Source organism: Bos mutus, chromosome 6 (genome assembly GCF_027580195.1).
Source record: "Bos mutus isolate GX-2022 chromosome 6, NWIPB_WYAK_1.1, whole genome shotgun sequence".
NCBI classification, from domain to species: domain Eukaryota; kingdom Metazoa; phylum Chordata; class Mammalia; order Artiodactyla; family Bovidae; genus Bos; species Bos mutus.
In genome coordinates this window covers 66,473,531-66,494,961 of record NC_091622.1, presented here as the reverse complement: position 1 = coordinate 66,494,961, position 21,431 = coordinate 66,473,531, and the positions used below count along the sequence as shown (strand labels likewise).

The 21,431-nt window shown below is 39.3% G+C and overlaps 1 protein-coding gene across 1 annotated transcript in view; it reads left to right on the top strand.

Annotated features, from left to right (window-relative positions):
* Positions 1 to 21,431, top strand: part of CORIN (corin, serine peptidase) — a 314,900-nt gene that overhangs the window by 51,475 nt on the left and 241,994 nt on the right. The window contains exons 2-3 of the mRNA XM_070372356.1: positions 2,102 to 2,246; positions 14,706 to 14,906. Coding sequence (XP_070228457.1) covers positions 2,102 to 2,246; positions 14,706 to 14,906 — 346 coding nt within the window. The remainder of the gene's footprint in view (positions 1 to 2,101; positions 2,247 to 14,705; positions 14,907 to 21,431) is intronic.

The following is a 21,431-nucleotide window of genomic DNA, read 5'->3' as shown; positions in this document are numbered from 1 at the left end:
GATGGGGAACACATATATACCTGTGGCGGATTCATTTTGATATTTGGCAAAACTGATACAATTTGTAAAGTTTAAAAATAAAATAAAATTTAAAAAAAAAAAAAAAAAAAAAAAAAGAAAAAAAAGACTGAGTGACTAACACTTTCACTTTTCAAAGGGCCTCTGACTAATGCAGCATTTACAGTAATAGTCTTAAGTGGCTATGAATGCTAGAGAAAAGTTAAACACCTGAGGAAAGGGCTGAGGTTTCCTCTGAGTATTTCTTAGTTCTAAATTTCTTCTAAGTATTTCTTCCTCTTCTCCCCTCCATAAAAGGAATCAATTTCCTAGTCACTGGAGAAAGCATTTGCACTAATCATGAATATGGTTTCTGGAGATCAGGCACTTGTTGATAAACTTATATAAGATAATAAAACGAGCCACTGGCACTTTCCCTGCTGATTCTTCACTTATGAATACTAAATGGGATGTATTTGGCCATAGGATTTCAGATAGCACTGAGGCCACTGTGCATTTGCCACCCAAGAAGATCACTCCTACACCGCTCTTGTGACCTCCTTAACAAAGAAATCTTTTCCATTGTTGTGGAAGCCAAAGAAAATTCATAACTCCTTACCTCTCTGGGTGTATTTTATCACTCTTTTAAATTATAACAGGACTTTTCAGTGATACTTTTCTGAGAATCATGGCTAGTTCAAGTGCTAGTTCTCTACAATGTCTTAAGTGATCTTCTAGCAAGAAATTGTTTTCCTGTCTTTTCAATTCCTGTAAGCCTCACAGTGCTGATCATTTGCTATCTCAAAATGTAGTTATTTATGTCCATATCTTACCTCTCCTACAAGACTGTGAACTTTGGAGGAACAGTTGGTCTTAGACTATTGTTAAATTCATCACTGTGCTTATTATAATTAGTAGATGTATCAATAACCACTTCTTGAGTAAATGAAGCAAAAAAGTCAGTTCTACTATGGTCTCTGAGCTGTAGTTCCACACTGGTTTTTTTTGCAGGTAAATGTTATGTCCAAGCCTCAAAGGATACCACCCATCACTGTTATAATCAGTGTGTTATAAAGATATTATATTGTGTCATTCTGTTAATTCACGTCGAGTGAAATCTGAAACTGGCCCCCATATACGGAGGACAAGGAGAGACTGAAGAAAGAGGTAGATCATTCCAGATTACTAGGTGGCAGCTTCAATAACCAAGGTAACTTACTTGCAAGGTTTGTCTTGGGTGACTACAAGGTCATTAGATCCCCACACCTGCCAGAATCATATAATGGAATTCAGTCATGTGTACCATCTGGATGGTCTCAGCAGCGCATTGCTCACTCAAGGCTGCATCCTTGAAAACAGCTTTGGCTGTGGGAACAGTGGATGTAACATACATGAATTTCCAGACATTGTTTCTGACAAGAGATTGAGCTAGGAAAATTTAAAGTTTGAAGATAAGAATTCCAACCTGAATCATCACTGTTGTACCTCATCATTCTCTCTCACATGGATGGGCTGAAGGGGTGGTGTGGACAGCAGAGAGATTGTCAGTGGCCAGCAGAACAGGCTGTCTTTCATTACTGAGCCTGCCACTTAATACATAGTAAGTAATATTCAATCTTGCTAAATTATTAATGGTTAAAAGCTTGATTTTATCCAGACTCATTCACATTTGGGTTAGGACTAAGGAGACAAACAAGAATGAAATCTGGATGATGCCTTGTCCACACTACTCACCAGTATTTAATCACTGCATTAGGCAGTTTGCTTAGAGCTCTAGGTCAAGGTGAGTTCTTCTGTGGAATAATACCAAATTAGCAGATAAGTTTAAACAAATTTAAGATGGAATATGGTTGTAAGTCCATATACTCCTGAAAAACATTTCAGAAATAGATGGTTTGCTCTGTCCTGAATATGGTTTGTACAGTTATTTGTTTATTTATTAGAGGGATTTGGTGACTAAACTCATTTCATGCTATGTAGTACACAGAGGAAAATTTAGGCATGCTACTGCTCTAAATGGACAGCTGTCCTCTAAAATGTCATGCAGTATATTGAATTGCTTTGCAATATTAAAACCATGTTTCATTTTCATCTTCTACTTTAGGTCTTGGGAGCTGATGATGATAACATGGGTGGTGGCTGCTCTCGGAAGCTGACCACTGTGAATATTCTTCGTTTCCTCTTGCTGGTCCTGATTCCATGTATCTGTGCTCTCATTGTCTTGCTGGTGATCCTGCTCTCCTTTGTTGGTGAGTGATGCCATTATTAAAGAAAAAATGAAGTTAAAATTAACATTAGTATGATTTGTAAGAGTGGTTTCTGCTGCTCTGGATGGTTTACTACTGGAGGATCTTTCTGGGCAGGGAGAAATCTGATTGCTTTTGCATTTATAAAAGACAAAAGACCTGGATACATTATAGGGAACTGATGGTAGAAAGAAAGGAAGGCAGGGAGATCAATTTGGTGACTGGCTATCATCTGAGTAAAAGATAGCAAGAGCTTGAATTAAAGCATTTGGTGCATGAAAATCAATGGAAATCAAACTGCTTAGGATTTTGGCATGAAGGAGAAAGAGGAGTCAAGGTTGACTCTCGGATTTCTAGCTTGGGCAACCAGGTTGGCTTTGGTGCCATCTGTTAACATGGCAAGAAAAAGCAGAGGAGTGAGATGCAGGTAGATGGAGGTCAGGCTGGAGGTTCAGTTAGGACATGTTAAGTTGGAGATTTTTATGGACAACTAAATACAGTAGAACCATAGTTTAAATGCGTTTATCATGAGCAAATTCAACAGTGCAGGCTGGGCCAAGAAATGGACTGTAAGAATTTCTTCCTTCCTAAGAAAATTTCAAGGAAAATTGTGAGTCTGTGTGATTTTTTTGGCTTCTGTACACTTTAGAATTTAACTCTCATCCTGCTGTTACTGGTTGGAAGCTGGAACCATCAGGAAGGGAAGCTGAGAAGGGAGCCTAGCCTGCCTGTATCTGTGAAGGTGGGAGTCTCAGTGGAAGTAGCAGGGGTAGATGAACTGAGGAGAAAGTGCTCTGATTCAAAGCTGAGGACAAAGCCTTGGGGGATGCTGGTGTTCAGGGGAGATGAGAAAAGAGGAAGGATCAAGAGATACCCAAGTTGTTGGACAAGAAGGAAAGGATCCCAGAGATGCTGGGTTTCATAGAAGCCTAGGGCAGAGATGGTCAGAGGTCACAGGGTGACAAGTAAGAAGAGGGCAGGAAAACCGCAGGTTTCTGTTGGAGTTTCAGTCGCCCTGCCCCACATTGTGCCCGCTGTGGTCTGCTCTGGGCTAGAGGCAGGACAAACCCTGAAACTGACCTGTGCCCCTCTCTTCTGCCAGGACTCCCTCCCCTCCAGCCTTGGCCTGCTTTTGTTTCCTTTCCTGTGCCTTCCAGTAGTTGCTTTTTTATATTTTGTCCAGAGTTTGTAGTTGTTACCTCTGGGAGAATCTGTCTGGTAGAGGCTCCCTTGGTCATACATCTGTCATTTGGAATGCTCTCATTGTCATAACCAGAGAAGGCAATGGCACCCCACTCCAGTACTCTTGCCTGGAAAATCCCATGGATGGAGGAGCCTGGTAGGCTCCAGTCCATGGGGTCGCTAAGAGTTGGGCACAACTGAGCGACTTCACTTTCACTTTTCACTTTCATGCATTGGAGAAGGAAATGGCAACCCACTCCATTGTTCTTGCCTGGAGAATCCCATGGATGGGGGAGCCTGGTGGGCTGGCGTCTGTGGGGTCGCACAGAGTTGGACATGACTGAAGCCACTTAGCAGCAGCAGCAGCAGCAGCAGCAGTAGCAGTATGAAATTAGGAAACTAACCAATTTGAAACCATTTCTTAGTACTATTTTGGCTGTTATGTAGGTAACTTTTAGAAAGTGGGTGTTTTCTGGCACTGTCTTCAAAAGCATTCTTTTCATATGTTCTGAACCAGATGATTTCATGTAGATACATTAAGTAATCTCTGCCCAGATAAACATTTCCTGTTTTATAACTGAGATATTTACTGTTGTAGTGAGCGATAAAATCATCTTATATCTCTGTTTAAAAAAACCTCACTAGATTCTGCTTGCTTTTAAGAATGTTCTGTTTGATTTGAGTTTATAATTTGTGCTCTTTCAAAGTTTTGCAGTTATTTCTGGGTCTCTAAGAGATGCTGGAATGCCGTGTACAAATAGCAGGAGCTTTGGCTTCAAAAGGTGAAGAGATGATAGTGAGAGGATTATTGACTAGGAAAAGATAGTAAAAGCCTTGTGCTTACAAACACAGATGCATTGTGCCTCTCTAATTTTGTCTGTTTGGGCTTCTGGCATGCATAAAGTCAAGATGGCAAAGAGATTTCTGAAGATAAGAGAGTTAGACTTTCTGAATAATTATTTCTGCAGCAGGCTATGGAAAAGAGCAATAGCAAATTGTTTCTCTCCTCAACCCTTAAACTGAAGTTGGAGCTACAAAGGTTTTGTTCAGTTTAATTTATTCTAGTTTGGACTGGAAAAGGTCAGTTTTCATTCCAATCCCAAAGAAAGGCAATGCCAAAGAATGCTCAAACTACCACACAATTGCACTCATCTCATACGATAGTAAAGTAATGCTCAAAATTCTCCAAGCCAGGCTTCAACAATACGTAAACTGTGAACTTCCAGATGTTCAAGCTGGTTTTAGAAAAGGCAGAGGAACCAGAAATCAAATGGCCAACATCCGCTGGATCATCGAAAAAGAAAGACAGTTCCAAAATACATCTATTTCTGCTTTATTGACTATGCCAAAGCCTTTGATTGTGTGGATCACAATGAACTGTGGAAAATTCTGAAAGAGATGGGAATACAAAACCACCTGACCTGCCTCTTGAGAAACCTGTATGCAGGTCAGGATGCAACAGTTAGAACTGGATGTGGAACAACAGAGTGGTTCCAAATAGGAAAAGGAGTACGTCAAGGCTGTATATTGTCACCCTGCTTATTTAACTTATATGCAGAGTACATCACGAGAAACACTGGGCTGGATGAAGCACAAACTGGAATCAAGATTGCTGGGAGAAATATCAATAACCTCAGATATGCAAATGACACCACACTTATGGCAGAAAGTGAAGAGGAACTAAAAAGCCTCTTGATAAAAGTGAAAGAGGAGAGTGAAAAAGTTGGCTTAAAGCTCAACATTCAGACAACTAAGATCATGGCATCCGGTCCCATCACTTCATGGCCAGTAGATAGGTAAACAATGGAAACAGTGGCTGAGTTTATTTTCTTGGGCTCCAAAATCACTGCAGATGGTGACTACAGCCATGAAATTAAAAGATGCTTGCTCCTTGGAAGAAAAGCTATGAACAAACCTAGACAGCGTATTAAAAAGCTGAGACGTTACTTTGCCAACAAAGTTCTGTTTAATCAAAGCTATGGTTTTTCCAGTAGTCATGTATAGATGTGAGAGTTGGACCAAAAAGAAGGATGAGTGCCAAAGAATGATGCTTTTGAACTGTGGTGTTGGAGAAGACTCTTGAGAGTCCCTTGGACTGCAAGGAGATCCAACCAGTCCATCCTAAAGGAAATCTATCCTGAATATTCATTGGAAGGACTGATTCTGAAGCTGAAACTCCAATACTTTGGTCACCTGATGCAAAGAGTCAATGGATTAGAAAAGACCCTGATGCTGGGAAAAATTGACAGCAGGAGGAGAAGGGGACGACAGAGAATGAGATAGTTGGATGGCATTACTGACTCAATGGACATGAGTTTGAGCAAGCTCTGGGAGATGGTGATGGGCAGGGAAGCCTGGTGTGCTGCAGTCCGTGGGGTGGCAAAGAGTCAGACATGACTGTGTGACTGAACAACACTCAAAAATTGGCCAAAATTGTTCTTATCTCATTTTAACTCTATAAGAACTGAAGTCTGTGTATTATGGCCATCATTTTAGTAATCTCATATTCCATAACCCCATAACCCTATAAGCAAGCCATTGCCATAGTATAGTTTAATTGCCAATAAAGTAACTAGGAAGAAATAAAGTTGGTAGACTGTTGGATTTGTGATATGATGCCAAGTTTCACTTGACTCTTCTGCTTATGCCTGAGAGCTACTTTCATTCCTCGTATAAGAGCTTGAACTGGCAGTGGGCTGTGCTGCCATCACATGACCGCAGGAGTCAGCCTGTGCCATGAGATGCTTTATCAGAGCTTGAACCAATGCCTAACAAATTATTTATAAATCATATAGCAACATATTACGTATGCAACACTTTAAGTAAAATTATATTGACATGTTGAGTGACATTGAACAAGCATAAAATTGTAGGTATAATCTGATACCATTCATTCCTTGAACAGGCATTTATTGAGTGACTGTTAAGTGCAAAGCAGGCTTCCCTGGTGACTCAGCCAGTAAAAAATCCTCCTGCTGTGTGGGTGACCTGGGTTCGATCCCTGGTTTGGGGAGATCTTCTGGAGAAGGGTGCCCACTCCAATATTCTGGCCTGGAGAATTCCATGGACTGAATAGTCCATGGGGTTGCAAAGAGTTGGACACGACTGAGCAACGTTCACTTTTGCTAAATGCAAAGTGATAACCTATGGGTCTTGGGCACAGCCCTAAATCAAGCTTCCTCCATGGGGCTCCCAGTTCAGTGAGGGAGGGGCACATAGAAAATGATCACATAATTGATTAATTATCACAGAGGTAGCTCCTATGTGGGAAGAGACAGTTTCTTTGAGACAGGGTATGAACCCAGCCTGAGAAGCCTTCGTTGATGGGGGAGCGCTTTACCCATGACCTCAACCATGGGGATATTGGAGTAGGGGAGTGGAATAATTGATCTGGTTGGGGCTGTTAAAAAGTCCCTTTAACACTTGTCTGGAGAAAGGGTTGAAGTGGGTAGAGTATGTGACAGGGAGAAGAAATACAGTTATTGCAAGAGTCCTGCAAATGTGGTGCTTTAGAATATGATCTACACTGATTTTTGCAAAATTTATTCATCTCAATTTATTTCACTAAAATTAAAGTCCAAAAAAAAATCTCTTTAAAATGCTCTTAACTTTTTCTTGCTAATAGCTGAAGACTTGGTTTCAAAGTTTTATCCATTCATCCACATCTAAAACAAACTGTTCCAGCCTTACGCTTATGAAGAATAGCCTAAGGTTACCATCCTAGTTTTCTCAAAACTACAAAAAACCTATGTGGGGCCTATTAATTTTTTAATTTTTGTCACTCAGTGAAGAAGAAAGAAATTATCATGGAAGTATAGGAAATATAAGTAGTCTGTTTTTCTTGAATTCAAGTGACTTTCCTCTTCAAAACTTCTAGATGAGCTAGAGATCATTGGATTTAAATATAGCTTTTCTCTTACCAAATTTCTTAGCAGCTGTGGCTTTTATAAGAATTTGGAATGATGAGAATCTGAACTTCGTAACGTACAATGTTGGGTTTTGAATATCATTTTAAAAGGGCAAACCTCTCAGATCCTTAGTTTTTTTTCCACCAGAACCTTAAGATTTTTCTATGCAGTTCTCAAACTTGAGAATATTTTTTCTTTAATTCCTCGGGTCTGAGGTTATGCATAATGTGTGATGTTTTGGAAAAGGCCGTCTAAAGTCTTGTATTCAAAGTGTAGTCAGTGGACCAGCAGCATCAGCATCACTTGGGAGTTTGTATGAAATGCAAAATCTGGAATCCTGGGCCCCTCTCCAGACCTGCCAAATCTACTTTCAAACAAGCTTCCCAGGTCATTTCTGTGCTTCATCCAGTCCTTAATCCACTGTAATCTGATCTTTTCTTCTTTCTCTTCTTTTCATACTACTATGTCTGTTCTGCCCCAGGGCCCCAATGTCCTTTCATTGAAGAGCAGCATTTGGAACCTGTGTGTGTTTGAACAAGATTTTGGAGAGCCTCTGCTTTCCCTCTGTGTTTGTTTATATTTGGTCACAATGAGCATGCTCAGCTTTGACTACTCCTTTCTTCTTGAAATGCTCTTCTGCTTTGCCTGGATATTATCATTTCTAATTTTCGTTCTATTTCTGTCTGGTCTTTCTCTGTGTCCTTAAGCTCGTCTTTCTCTATGTGCTAAGTCGCTTCAGTCATGTCCAAATCTTTGCAACCTGTAGCCCACCAGGCTCCTCTGTCAGTAGGATGCTCCAGGCAAGAATACTGGGTTATTCCCAACCTAGGGATCGAACCCTCATCTCTTATGTCTCCTGCATTGGCAGAAGGGTTCTTTACCACTAGCACCACCTTTCTGTACCTAGCCAGTAAATTTGGGAGTGTCTACCTTAGCTCTCTTCTCACTTAGCACCCATACTTCTCTAGACAGTATTGTGCTCTCCCATGACTTCTTTCATCATTCATGCATTCAGCAAGTGTTTATTGAGGCCTACACTGGTGCCAAGCATTCTACTGTGTGCTTGAAATGCAGTCATGAATACTATACCTTCTTAACTTGGAAGAGGCAGACAAGAAACAGCCAATTTCACTTGAGTGTGTTAGTGATATAGGCAGTGTGATCAGGGAACACAAAGAAGATGCACACTTGTGGGGAAGTCTGGTAAGACCTTCTGGAAGAAATGTTTAGATTGCTTTGGATTTAGATTTCTTTCCCCTTGTGTGTTTCATCGCATTTTACACTCAATGTATTCATAATAATTACAATAACAAAAGGAAACTTCTACAATGTCTATTTTTCATTCTTTATTATCTATTGTATCAGTCAGGGCAGGCTATGCTATGCTGTGTAACAAAAATAATCATAATATATTAGTGGTTTAACAACACTGAAAGTAAGTTTCTCATTTGCAGCACATACTTTACAAGATGGCAGGGGGGCTGTGCTCATTTAGGTCACTCAGGGACTAAATTGATGGACTAGCCATCATCTTGAACCTTGTGGTTATTGTGTCAGAGAGAAAGAAAAAGAGCCCTAGAGGTTCTTTTTTAAAAGTATGTAATGTGGCATCATTAACTAAATCACAATGCAGTACATTAAACCCCCAGAATATACTCATCTTATAACTGGAAGTCTGTACACTTTGATCAGCATCAAAGATGTCAAGAGACAGAGAATGAGGGCAGAGAATGTAAACCAGCATGTGTCCTAGTAGAATGGGAGAGAGTTGGAAATATTTGATGAATAACTCAAATGACAATCATCCCACCTCGGTAAATATCTTTACCCATAACTCAAACTGGAAACATTTAAGGGACCTCTGATACTTTTTGTTAAGTTCTTATAATTTTGCCTCTGAAAGTTCTCTCTCAAATGTTCCCCTTGCTCTCACTGCTTTTGCCTTGGCTCAGTCCATCTTTTTTCCCTTGGACTATTGCAGTAGCCTTCTAACTGTCTGCTAGACTTAGCCCCTTTCAAGCATCACTGTTGTCTGAGTGGTCATTTTAACATTCTACCCCATTTAAGACCCTTCAGAAGTTCTCTATCATGACAAGATAACTCCAAAGCTTTAACAGGAATACCCTTCACAGTCTGGCTCCACTTCCTTTGCTCTTGTCAGCTCCCTGTGTGCTAGCCGTGTTTAGTTACTTGCTGCTCAGCTTTTGCATATCCCCTTGCTCTATCTAAAAAGTTCTCTATTCCTTAATGCAGGAAATTGTTTCCCCATAAATGCTTGGCTCAAACCTAGAAAATCCCTAATTATCTTTTAAGATTCACATGGAGGATCATTATCCCCTAAGAAATCTTTCCTAATTTTCTCTAATGGAATCTCAGCTTCTTCTCTAATGGAATCTCAGCTTCTTCTCTAATTTTTGTCAACAGATTGTCATATGCATATCATTCTCAAAGCATTTGTTTCATGGTCTGTATTTTTACATACATACATGTCTCTCTCAGCTAATCTGTAAACATCTTGATGAAAACCTCGAACTCAATTTTGTGACTTGCTCTCAGCAGAGAGTAAATACATCGCTCCTAGAACATAGAAGATGCATGCTTGTACTCAGTCCTTAGGTCCTGTCTGACTCCTAGAGACCCCGTGGACTGTAGCCCACCAGGCTCCTCTGTCTATAGGATTTCCCAGGCAAGAATACTAGAGTGGGTTGTCTCCTCCTCCAGGGGATCTTCCCAATCCAGGGATCAAGCCTGCATCTCCTGCATTGGCAGGCAGATTCTTTACTGCTGAGCCATAAAGGTATTACCACATGACTAGAAATGTTAAAGCTGAAGCTCTAATACTTTGACCACTTGATATGAAGAGCTGACTCTTTGGAAAAGACCCTGATGCTGGGAAAGATTGAAGGCAGGAGGAGAAAGGGACAGCAGAGGATGAGACGGTTGGATGGCATCACCAACACAATGGAGATGAGTTTGAGAAAACTCGGGGAGATGATAGACAGGGAAGCCTGGCATGCTGCAGTCCATGGGGTCACAAAGAGTTGGACATGACTGGGTGACTGAACAATAAGAGATATAAGGATAAGGAGTTTATTTCAAACTCATAGGAAGATAAATTTCTTACATGCTTATGATGGTTGAGTTTTTTAACTTGTATACCTTGTCCAAAGTGAAAAGCATGTGTGACTCTCTGAGTATGGGTATATATCTTATCCCAACTCAATTCTTGGGCTAAGTTAATGTAAGCTTCAGTTTTCTTCTCTCTGAAACTTCATCAAGAAGGGTTAATTATAGCATCTGTATCATAGGATTGTTGGAAGTCTAACTAGTAAAGATACTTAGTCTAGTGCCTGTATTAGTTTTGTATTGCTGCTGTAATATTAATGTTGTAATGAAGCTTAAAATAACACAAATGTAGTAGCTTAGAGTTATAGAGGTCAGAAGTATAAAATAGGCCTCATGGGATTAAAATTAAGGTGTTGGTAGGTGACTCTGGGGACCAGTCTGTTTTCTGCCTTTTCCAGCTTCTAGCGTCTTCCTACATTCCTTGGTTTGTGGCCCCCTTGCCATCTTCAAAATGAGCAATGGCTCATTGAGTCTTTATCACATTGTTATAGCTCTGACATGCACTTTCTTACCTTCTTCTGTTTATAAGGACCCAGTGAGTACCTTGGGTTCACCTAGATAGTCTAGGATGATTTCTCCATCTCAGACTCCATAACTTACATTTGCAACCCCTTTTGCCATGTAAGGAGTGTGAAGTAACCTATGCCCAGGCTCTGAGACTTGGGATGTGGACATCTCTGGGGGAGTATCATTTTGGCTGCCAGTGCTCAGTCTGCTAGATGTATTGATAAGTGATCAGTAACACTTGGTTTTTATTATTGGAATTGCAGACCATTTCTTAAACATTGTGCTTCCCAGGTGGCTTAGTGGTAAAGAATCCACTGTCAGTGCAGGAAATGCAGGTTTGATCCCTGAGTCCTAAAGATCCCCTGGAGGAGGAAATGGCAATCCACTCCTCTATTCTTGCCATGGACAGAGGAGTATGGCAGGCTATAGTCCATGGGGGTTGCAAAGATTCGGACATGACTGAGCATCTGAATGCTCCTAAACATTGTTAAATAGAACTGTGTTATAGCTGAAACACTTTTGGAACATACAACCTTGATACAGTGTGGCCTTCTATTAATAACTTAGCATGAAAGGGCCACAGTTATTTTATTCTAAAATAGGGTTAAGTGATTAACTTTTGAAAATTTCCTTAGTCATTTTATTATGCTGGGATACATTTAGAGTAAAAGGAAATTGGCATTTATTTATAAGTACCTTGTAGCCCTAAGGGGGCTTCCCTAATTTGTCAGTTGGTAAGGAATCCGCCTGCAATGCAGGAGTCTCTGATTCGATTCCTGGGTTGGGAAGATCTGCTGGAGAAGGGATAGGCTAGCCACTCCAGTAGGCTTGGGATTCCCTTGTGGCTCAGTTGGTAAAGAATCTGCCTGCCATGTAAGAGACCTGGGTTTGATCCCTAGGTTGGGAAGATCCCCTAAAGGCAAGGCTTACCCACTCCAGTATCCTGGCCTAGAGAATTGCATGGACTGTATAGTCCATGGAGTCGCAAAGAGCTGGACTCGACTGAGCAACTTTCGTTTAAAGCCCTAAAGAAGACTATTTTACTTCTATTACTATTACTGTGCAGTAATGACTAACAGTTACTGAGAACTTACTGTGTGCCAGGAACTGTTCCAAGTGTTTATGTGTGTATTGACAAATACAGCCCACTGAGGGGAGATGCTTTTACTTTCCTTATTTTGCGTCAGTTGAGACTTTGCCCAGAGTTTCGGGGCTGGTGTGTACTAGCGATGGGATTTAAACTCAGGTGGTCAGGCTTTAGAACCCATACTTTTAACCACAGCACTATAAAAATAGGAATGTGGAGAAGGATGTGGCAACACTCGAAGAATGAACACTCTACTCTGGGCTAATAACTCATAGCATTTTTATAGCTCATCATGGTGTAGCTTGAGAGTGTTTAGTTTTATGAATTCTATTTTTTGTGCTTTGAAAAAAAATGCATAATAGAGGGCCAACTGTGAGTTGAGAGTCAGTTTCCAGAGATGCTTGAAAATATTGTCTAGTGAGTTCAGGCTTTTAAAAACAGGTCCTTTAAGTTTGTTGTCTCTGTCTGTTGTCTTTCTCTCAAAAAATATAGTTTAAGGACATTAGCTGCAGCAACTATCATATGTCATGTGTTATCTTTTTTTTCTGTCAACTTGCTTTGATGTGGAGAGTTTAAGAGCCAGGAATCTGCCTTTTTTTTTTCTTTAGAAAGTTGTTATTCAAGTCGTGTTTCCTGAAAAAGTCAGTGTTTGCTGCTGCTGCTGCTGCTAAGTCACTTCAGTCGTGTCCGACTCTGTGCGACCCCATAGACGGCAGCCCACCAGGCTCCCCCGTCCCTGGGATTCTCCAGGCAAGAACACTGGAGTGGGTTGCCATTTCCTTCTCCAATGCATGAAAGTGAAAAGTGAAAGTGAAGTCGCTTAGTCGTGTCTGACTCTTAGCGACCCCATGGACTGCAGCCTTCCAGGCTCCTCCGTCCATGGGATTTTCCAGGCAAGAGTACTGGAGTGGGGTGCCATTGTCTTCTCCAAGTCAGTGTTTACAGAATATTTTAGAGTAAACATGTTATTAACACTGTCAATACTGTGGCTAGGTGAAAAACTTAAAGATGATTAATAAGGCCAGTCATTACAAACAAAATGGTAAGAACAACTGTTGAAGTATTTTGCATGATAAGGAACCCGATTTAAGTGCATCACACAAGGATATGACTGAGGAACTGGCATGTGTTCAAAGTATGTTAACGAAGATGGATACTGATCATAGGGTTAGTGCGATAAGTAAATTGACTTTACAGACCTTATATATTCATCACAGCCACATTAGTGGAAATGACATGTCATGTGCAAGAACATCTCTTTATGCCAAAATTAGCAAAGAACAGAGCAAATTAGTAAATTAAAAATAAAATTGTATCTAATTAGTAATTTTTTGCATGAATGTAATACGTATTTTATAGTGATCAAGTCTATTGTATACATTTTTATGATAAATTCTAAATCACTTTGAAAATCAGAATCAATTAAATGAAGTCTTCTCTTTCACCTACTGCATTTAATATTTACTCGTAATCACAGACAGTTTGGGGAGCGTTACCTGCACCACATGGTCATGCTTTAGCTTTTATACTCCACTGTTTTATTTAGAGTCCTTTGGCAGATGAAACTGTTGACCTTAGTTAGCTAGAAAACAGCTGCTTTTCTATTTTGATTTGTAGTTAATGTTTTCCAAGTGTCAAGCACATGTAGAGAAATTTTTTCCATAGACTGATATTAAACATTTTATTTATATTTCTTTTATTTTTAATGGTCCATGAGCTGTTTAGAAAAGTGAGAGCCAGTTAGAGCATTCACTGTAAATGCTTTTAGGGAAAAAAAAAAAAAAAAACTCCCTTGGGTGTTTGTATAATGGATCAATATCATATTCATTTATTTTAGTGGTATACTCAATCAGAGAGCTGTATTCTGGAAACACTCTGTTGTCTATTTTGACTACGTTAAAAATACATGATCTCTTTCAAAGTTTTCAGATTCTCTGCCTAAAGCCAATGCTAAAGGATTCCCAACAATCTTAGGTTGGGCTCTTTGTTTTGTTCATGAGTAAATACCTTGAGAAAGTGACCAGTTGATAATCTTATTTTAATGCCTGTTTCTTATCATCATGTTTTGTAGTTTCTGGTCAAAGACAAAGATGAGTTAGTTTCTTTTAGTTTTGTTGGAATTGCAGTTATTTTTTGGATTTCAGTAAGTCTTGGTAAATGGTGAGCCCTCTTATTTTCACTATCTACTGAGTGTAGTTCATGGAAAGCTAGTGTCAAACGTGGAGAAATAGAAGGCTGGAGGTATGCTGGCGCTCTTGTCCTCTGTGGCAGGTAGAGATGGAGAGCTGTGTCCTGGGTACAGAGTAGCATAAAATGATGTGTGAAATTTAAACACCGTGATAGCAGGAAGGAAACACTAAGATTCCCCATGTTTTATTTGTGGCGAGTCTCAGGTGAGGTGGGCACTAGGAAACCTGGGTGGAGACTCTAGTTTCTAAACCTTTAGCTCTTGAGAAGCGATAGTCTCCTCACAGGGTTATGTGATTTATGGTAGAAGAGATTATGCTTGTCCCAATGATGTGGGTGGATTTGCTGGCCATCATCTTTCTCTTTGCTTGCCCAAGAGGGCAGCTCTAGAGTTTTCCTAATATGTTTTTTTTTTTAATAAATACCTCTAATAATGTCTTAAAATATCTTTTTTTGATCTTTCAGGAACATTAAAAAAGGCCTATTTTAAATCAAATGGGAGTGAACCTTTGGTCACTGATAGTAAAGTCCACGTGTCTGATGTTATTCTTAATACAACTTACAACGACGAGAGCACTGTGACATCTGCTGCCCATCCCACCCAACACATTCCAGCCTGGACTATGGATGCTTCTCTCTCAGCAGACCAGAATCACAGGAACACAAGTAAGTCTGAAGATGTTGAATGCCTGGGCCCTTTAACATCTGTGGAATCCACAGGTAGATTTTTGAAGCATGGCGACTGATGCTCTTAATTCACAATCCCTTACTAGTCACACAGCAAAAGCTCTGTTCCCTTATCTGGCAAGCATAGCTGAGTGTCCTCTTTCTAAACATGAAATACCATCAGTTCAGCCATCCAGATAAGGGGACAGAAGTAAGAAATAAAAATGTACCAGTGCCATTCAATGCTTTTGAAGCATAAAAATCTATGCTGCTTGCATTAGTATAATGGTGTTGATTTTCTCACCTCTGAATGCTTGTGCCTCTGCTTTAAAGTTTTAGGTTACTTATTTTGAGATGGTTAAGTTAATAAGTAAATTAAGTTACTTATTTTGTTATTGGTACCTTGTAGCAGGTAGCCCAATTCTATGGTTCTAGGTATTTTCACTGTCAGCACCTTTGCCTTAGACATCTTTGCTACAAACATTTCTGCCTCCTAATTAATTAGTTACAAGTTAATTTTGTCATAAAAGATAAAACAATGAAAAATAAAGGACATTTAAAAAGATTTAATAAAACAAATTAACATAATTTTAAAAATTTCATGGCTAAATAAAAAAATTTTGAATACGTTTGAAATATGTGTAGATTCATGGTGACACAGCACAAATAACTGATTTTGTGAGTTGTACCTGGTCTTCAAAGTCTTCTGTTTATAGTATTTTTATATACTTATTTTTTTTTTGGCATGATCATTTCTCTTCACTTGGCATTGGGCTTTTCCTTTTTTGCTAAAATTTGTCCCTTCGTTAAGAGAGGCATCAGTCTCCAAATCCTAGGATGTATATTTGTAACTGAGTCCTGTATTGCATTGTGAAAGTCTTCTACAGTGTTGTATGTTCTTGGCATAGTGTCACATGTTTGTTGATAGACTTTCTGAAGTTCTATGGAAAATGTGGGTTCAACTCTGCGCCACTGAGGTCCTCAGCCTCCTCTCCTCCAGTGTAGTGTGTTTCAAAATAAGAAACCATCTTGAAGCAAATCATTGTCATCTCTCAGCTCACTAAAGCTATCAATATCATCTCTAGCTGAAAGAAATGCTAACACATTTCACTTCGTTGAAAGCATGTTGTCAGGCCCCGAATTGTCAACCATTCATTTATCTTTCATTGCAAAACTGGCATACAGTCAGTCAGTTACATGTGAAAATGTCTGCGACAGAGATGCTTATAGTGAGAATACCAGGCACACGGTTCTGTAATTGAATGCCGAGGAATTTGAGGCTTATCCCCTCATTCGTTTTCCAGGTGTCTATATGTTCTTTCTTGTTTCCCTGTTTTCTCAGCTGTGACATTTATTTTACTTATTGACTGACGAATAATCATACCTTGAGGAAAATGGCATGTGCAAAACTTCTATTTGAGGACAGACGGAGGTATTTGTCAGTTATTCCAGAAAAAGAGCTGGGAGGGAGAGAGGGAAGACAGAAAGTGTGGAGTTGGGTCTGAGATGGTGGCAGGTGATATGCTCTGGAATGTAACTCTGTCCCTCTCTAGTTCTTTCAGGAAAGTTCCTAACCTTCTAGAATGCTAGTGGGAGTGGATCAGTATGGAAATGACCCGGTCAGTACTCATACATCATAATCAGAGCTCAGTCACTGGTAAAAGGTTTCTCTGCAATGGTCTTGATTTTTACTTTCTGCCTCCTAAAACAGTGTTGTGTGATTGACAAAACCCGTTCATCCCTGATCACGTTCCTGTTTGTTGCTACCTCTTTCATCAAAACCTCCAGGGGAGAATCACATCTTGGGTCTAGGAAAGAGTATTTACTTTCATTCTGAGCCAGGAAGGGAAGGATTAAGCTGACTGTTAAGCTATCACAGTATAAGTTTGCCAGCATCTGAAGAAAAGCAGGATTATTCTGTTTCTCTAACCCCAAAGAGTCAGAATGTTTGCATTCTACGGGGCACCAATAGATGTTAACTGTTTCCTATGCTTTGTATTCAGCAGTGATTCCTACAGATTCATATTCATTACCTGACAGTAATACTGCAAACCCAAATTATGCCAGGTAAATTGTATTTTTCTTATGAGTTTAATTTTGAAATTTTTAATATTTTGGTCATGTCTTAAACACCTCATTATTCTTAGTACTGTGTTTTTCAACAGAAGGACAGAAGTAATTTAAGCAAAAATTCAGTCCAGTTAATGTGGTTACAATGATAGTAATTGGTATTTTGAAAGTTCCATCATTGTTAAGATTCAAATTGAGGTGACAAACATATCCTGAAGAGTAAAGAAACATATGGTCTTATCCTTGTCGCTCAGTTTGGAAGTTTGATGGGAGTCTGTTTGACTCATTTTCTCTTCCTATGGCTGGAACATTGCTTGAGAATATGAACATAATTTGACTTGTAAAGGAAATCCAGGTGAAATTAAAATGCTTAATTGGAGAAAGGTCAAAACCTTTGAATATGTGTCATTCTGTGTTCTTAATGTATTTGACTGTTAGCCTTGAGCTGTACTGTCTGATAATAAAGACTCTCAATAGACTATCTATATTAACTAAAATTATTTACTGTAAGGGATTTGATAGTTTATCATGCATTTCAATAATATCACTAGCCTGTGAGTATCAAGCTTTGGACAGTTTTGGGGACATGTTTGAATATTTTCTCTGTGGTTCTTTTTTTAAAACATTTTATTGAAGTATAATTGATTTACAATGTGTTAATTTCTGCTGTACAGCAAAGTAATTCAGTTATACATATATATACATACTTTTCCATATTCTTTTCTATTATGGTTTACCATAAGGGTATTGAACATAGTTCCCTGTGCTATACAGTAGGACCTTGTTTATCTCTCTGTGGCCCTTATAATTAATAAGGTATACAGGACAGATATATACACCGTTTTTCAAGGTATGAAACTGAGGCTTAGGGAAATCAAGTTGATGTATCCAGTGTCACTTGTTTACAAGTCAGTAACCATGGAATTGGGATTCAGATCTTGGGGCTCCAGGACCGGTGTTCTTTCAGGAATATCATGCTTCCTTATTTAATTTCACTGCTTTCTTTGCAATAGCAGGAGCATTTCTGAGCAAATTTTAAGGTCTAGGAGAGTAGAGAAAGTAATCTGCTTTGTTTACTGCTTTATTGCCCATGCTCAATAAAATATCTTTTGAATGAATAAATAGATAAACTACAGTCACTTCAAAAATTTAATACCTGATTACTTTTATTGGTAATGCCTAATCACACTTCTGTATTTGGTATCTGTTTAGTCAATTTTACTTAAAGTATCATTTAATGCTGTGTATCTCTATTAACCGGAGAAGGCAATGGCACCCCACTCCAGCACTCTTGCCTGGAAAATCCCATGGATGGAGGAGCTTGGTGGGCTGCAGTCCATGGGGTCGCACAGAGTCGGACATGACTGAGCGACTTCCCTTTAACTTTTCACTTTCATGCATTGGAGAAGGAAATGGCAAGCCACTCCAGTGTTCTTGCCTGGAGAATCCCAGGGACGGGGGAGCCTGGTGGGCTGCCGTCTCTGGGGTCGCACAGAGTCGGACACGACTGAAGCGACTTAGCAGCAGCAGCAGCATCTCTATTAACACATAGCAGAGAATTTCCTTTTATTCCTTTAAAAAATTATTCTCTAATTAAAAGTCCTTTTAAATTTCTGGCATATGTAAAAGCTATTTGAGTCTACTTCAGTCCAAAAATACAGTGGCTAGACATTCTGTCCTATCCAATATCCTGGGTAGAAAAAACAAGGGGAGAACTCCTGAAAAAGTACCAGGAAATAGCCCTTCCTAAAGACATTTTCTTTTGGGGGTCCTTAATATTATACCAAAGCATAGAATACTGCAGTTTGTAAAATTTAACCAGAATACCTCCTATGTTACACTATGCGGCAGAGTTGGGCTTTGTAAATGTGAAATAGGCTTTGTGTGACATCTGTTACATTTGGAGTTTCATCAGTTGCATTTTGAAAATCAGTTGTAATATAGAAAGGTAAAAGGCCCACAGTTATCTTTCATGCTATATTTCAGCAAGGGATTTTTCTAGATTATGTTCTATATGTGGATTTTTATTTTCATCTTTTCTTCTTATATATATTATAAATATTTAAGCAAGGATATATTGAGTTTTAAGGAAAGGGAAAACTCTTTTACCAACCAAGAGCATTTGGGTTAACAGTAATACGGCACAAAATAAAATAACCTACAAGCTCTAATTAGGAATTAGTGACAAGAGTGGGCTAATGTGCTGAAAACACATTTTGTTCTCTTAGTGTGCTTTTTGTTGTGTGTGCACTAAGTCACTTCAGTTGTGTCTGACTCTTTGCAATCCCATGGACTGTAGCCCCGCTAGGCTCCTCTGTCCATGCAATTCTCCAAGCAAAGATACTGGAGTGGGTTGCCGTTTCCTCCTCCAGGGGATCTTCCCAACCCAGAGATCGAACCTGTATCTCTTATGTCTCCCGCAGGCAGGTTCTTTAGTGCTAGCACCACCAGGGAAGCCCACTCTTAACTGCTCCTAAATCTTCTATATCAGGTGAAAAATCATCATACTTCTCATTCACTTAGAAAAAATCTTTTTTGAGGTATAATTCACATACCATAAAATTTGACCTCTAATATATATAAATCAGGTTGTTTTTTTTTTTTTTTTTGCCATGTCAATTGGCTTGTGAGATCTTGGTTTTCCAATGAGGTATTGAATCTGGGCCATGGCAGTGAAAGTACTGAGTCCTAATCACTAGACTGCCAGGGAATTCCTAATAATTGCATATTTTAAAAATGTATTCACAGAATTGTGCAACTATCACCACCACCTAATTTTAGAATATTTTCATCACTGCAAAAAGAGATGCTGTATCCATTATTGCCCATTTCTCTTCTCCTTCAGCCTGTATCTGAAATTAATCTACTTTCTGTCTCTATAGATATGCCTGTTCTGAATATTTCATATAAAGGGCATCATGAAATAAATATGTGGCTTTTGTGACTGGTTTCTCATATTTTTCCTGAATTTGGGCACAGCGCTGGCCTTCTAGTTTCCCAGGGAATATGTTGGAGCTTTTCAAAGGCCCCTTCAAACATCTCATTCCCTAGTTTTTCCTTTGAAGTGTTTTGGTCAATCTGTATCCTTGCCGAAGGTAACTATGATGTTAAACAGTTACCATAGATTGTTTTCAACTAGTACCCTGAGGATAGAAATGTTTGTGAAGAGAAAGCTCTGAGTTAAATCAAGTAAAGACAAATGCTGAGCATGAATCCTTTTCAGGGAGCTTCTAGACAAGTTGAATGGTGACAGTTCTCTGGAGACAGCTTTTTGGGAAGCTTCATTCTTCCCCCTCCATTTCCTTCTAGTTTGCTGGTTTTCACAGTTACCAGGGTTGTGAAGCCATTGGTTTTCAAGGCTTCTGTGGACCTGAGGAGAGGGTGATGTGAATAGGGCAAGTTGGAAAGCTACAAAGTTCTTAGTTCTCACTGTGATTCCACCATTTTTCTGGAAACAAATGTTCCTCTAATTAATGCAGACCTTTAGTTAAATTCCAAAGTTCTGAAAAATATGATTTTTGACATTTTTACCCAGTGTTTTTATTGCTTTTATGGAGAAACAGATTTTTGGAGGATCTTACTGTGCCGTCCTGGAACTGTTTCCTAACCCTGCTTTTATCTTCCTTATCTACTCTGTTGCTTCTTTTGCATGTCCTCCAACATTGACAGTTGATTTTTCTTCTTTTTATGATGAATAAGTATGATCACATTATATATTATTTTTAAATGGAAGATCTTCTTCTCCCCCTTTTTTGAATAAATCACTTCACTTCTTCTTCCTTTTGCATCATATTACCCTATTTCTGCCCACAGTTAACCCATGTTACCCTAGTGTATATGATTTCGTGATTTTCTCTGTGCTCATACAATCATATAAACATATATACTCAAATGTGTATACAGAATAACATATACCCTGGAGTGTTTCTGTCTTGAGAAATGGAATATTTCGTGCCATATCAGTAAATGAAGGATGTCACTGTCACAGTGGGTGCAGCCACCACCCATGGTGAGTTGCTAAACCCTGAAGGAACTCAGGAAGGAACGAATACCGGCTGCCTAGCAACTATGAGACTGTAGCCACTCCGTACAGTGAGCCCTGAGGAAACACAGGATGTGAAAACACAGGGCAACGGCCCCATATAGGTGAGGTGCATGGGAAAGGAATGATTTCAGTAAGCCCAGACTCTTGCATTTTCTCATACATAGAAAAGCACTAAATTCCTTAACTAGACATCTGGTTTTCTTTAATTAACAATAATCTTTTGACATTCAGACTACCTGCTCTTTGTTGGAAAACTCCTATATAATGCTGAGTCAGACATGGGACTGAGCAGCTAACACTTTCATGCTTCTTCACCTCCGCACCTCATCAGAGCAGTTCTATTAGAGTTACTTGAGATGCTACCTCCTAGGCTTGAAGTCCTAAAAATTCCTGCCAAGTAAAACATAACT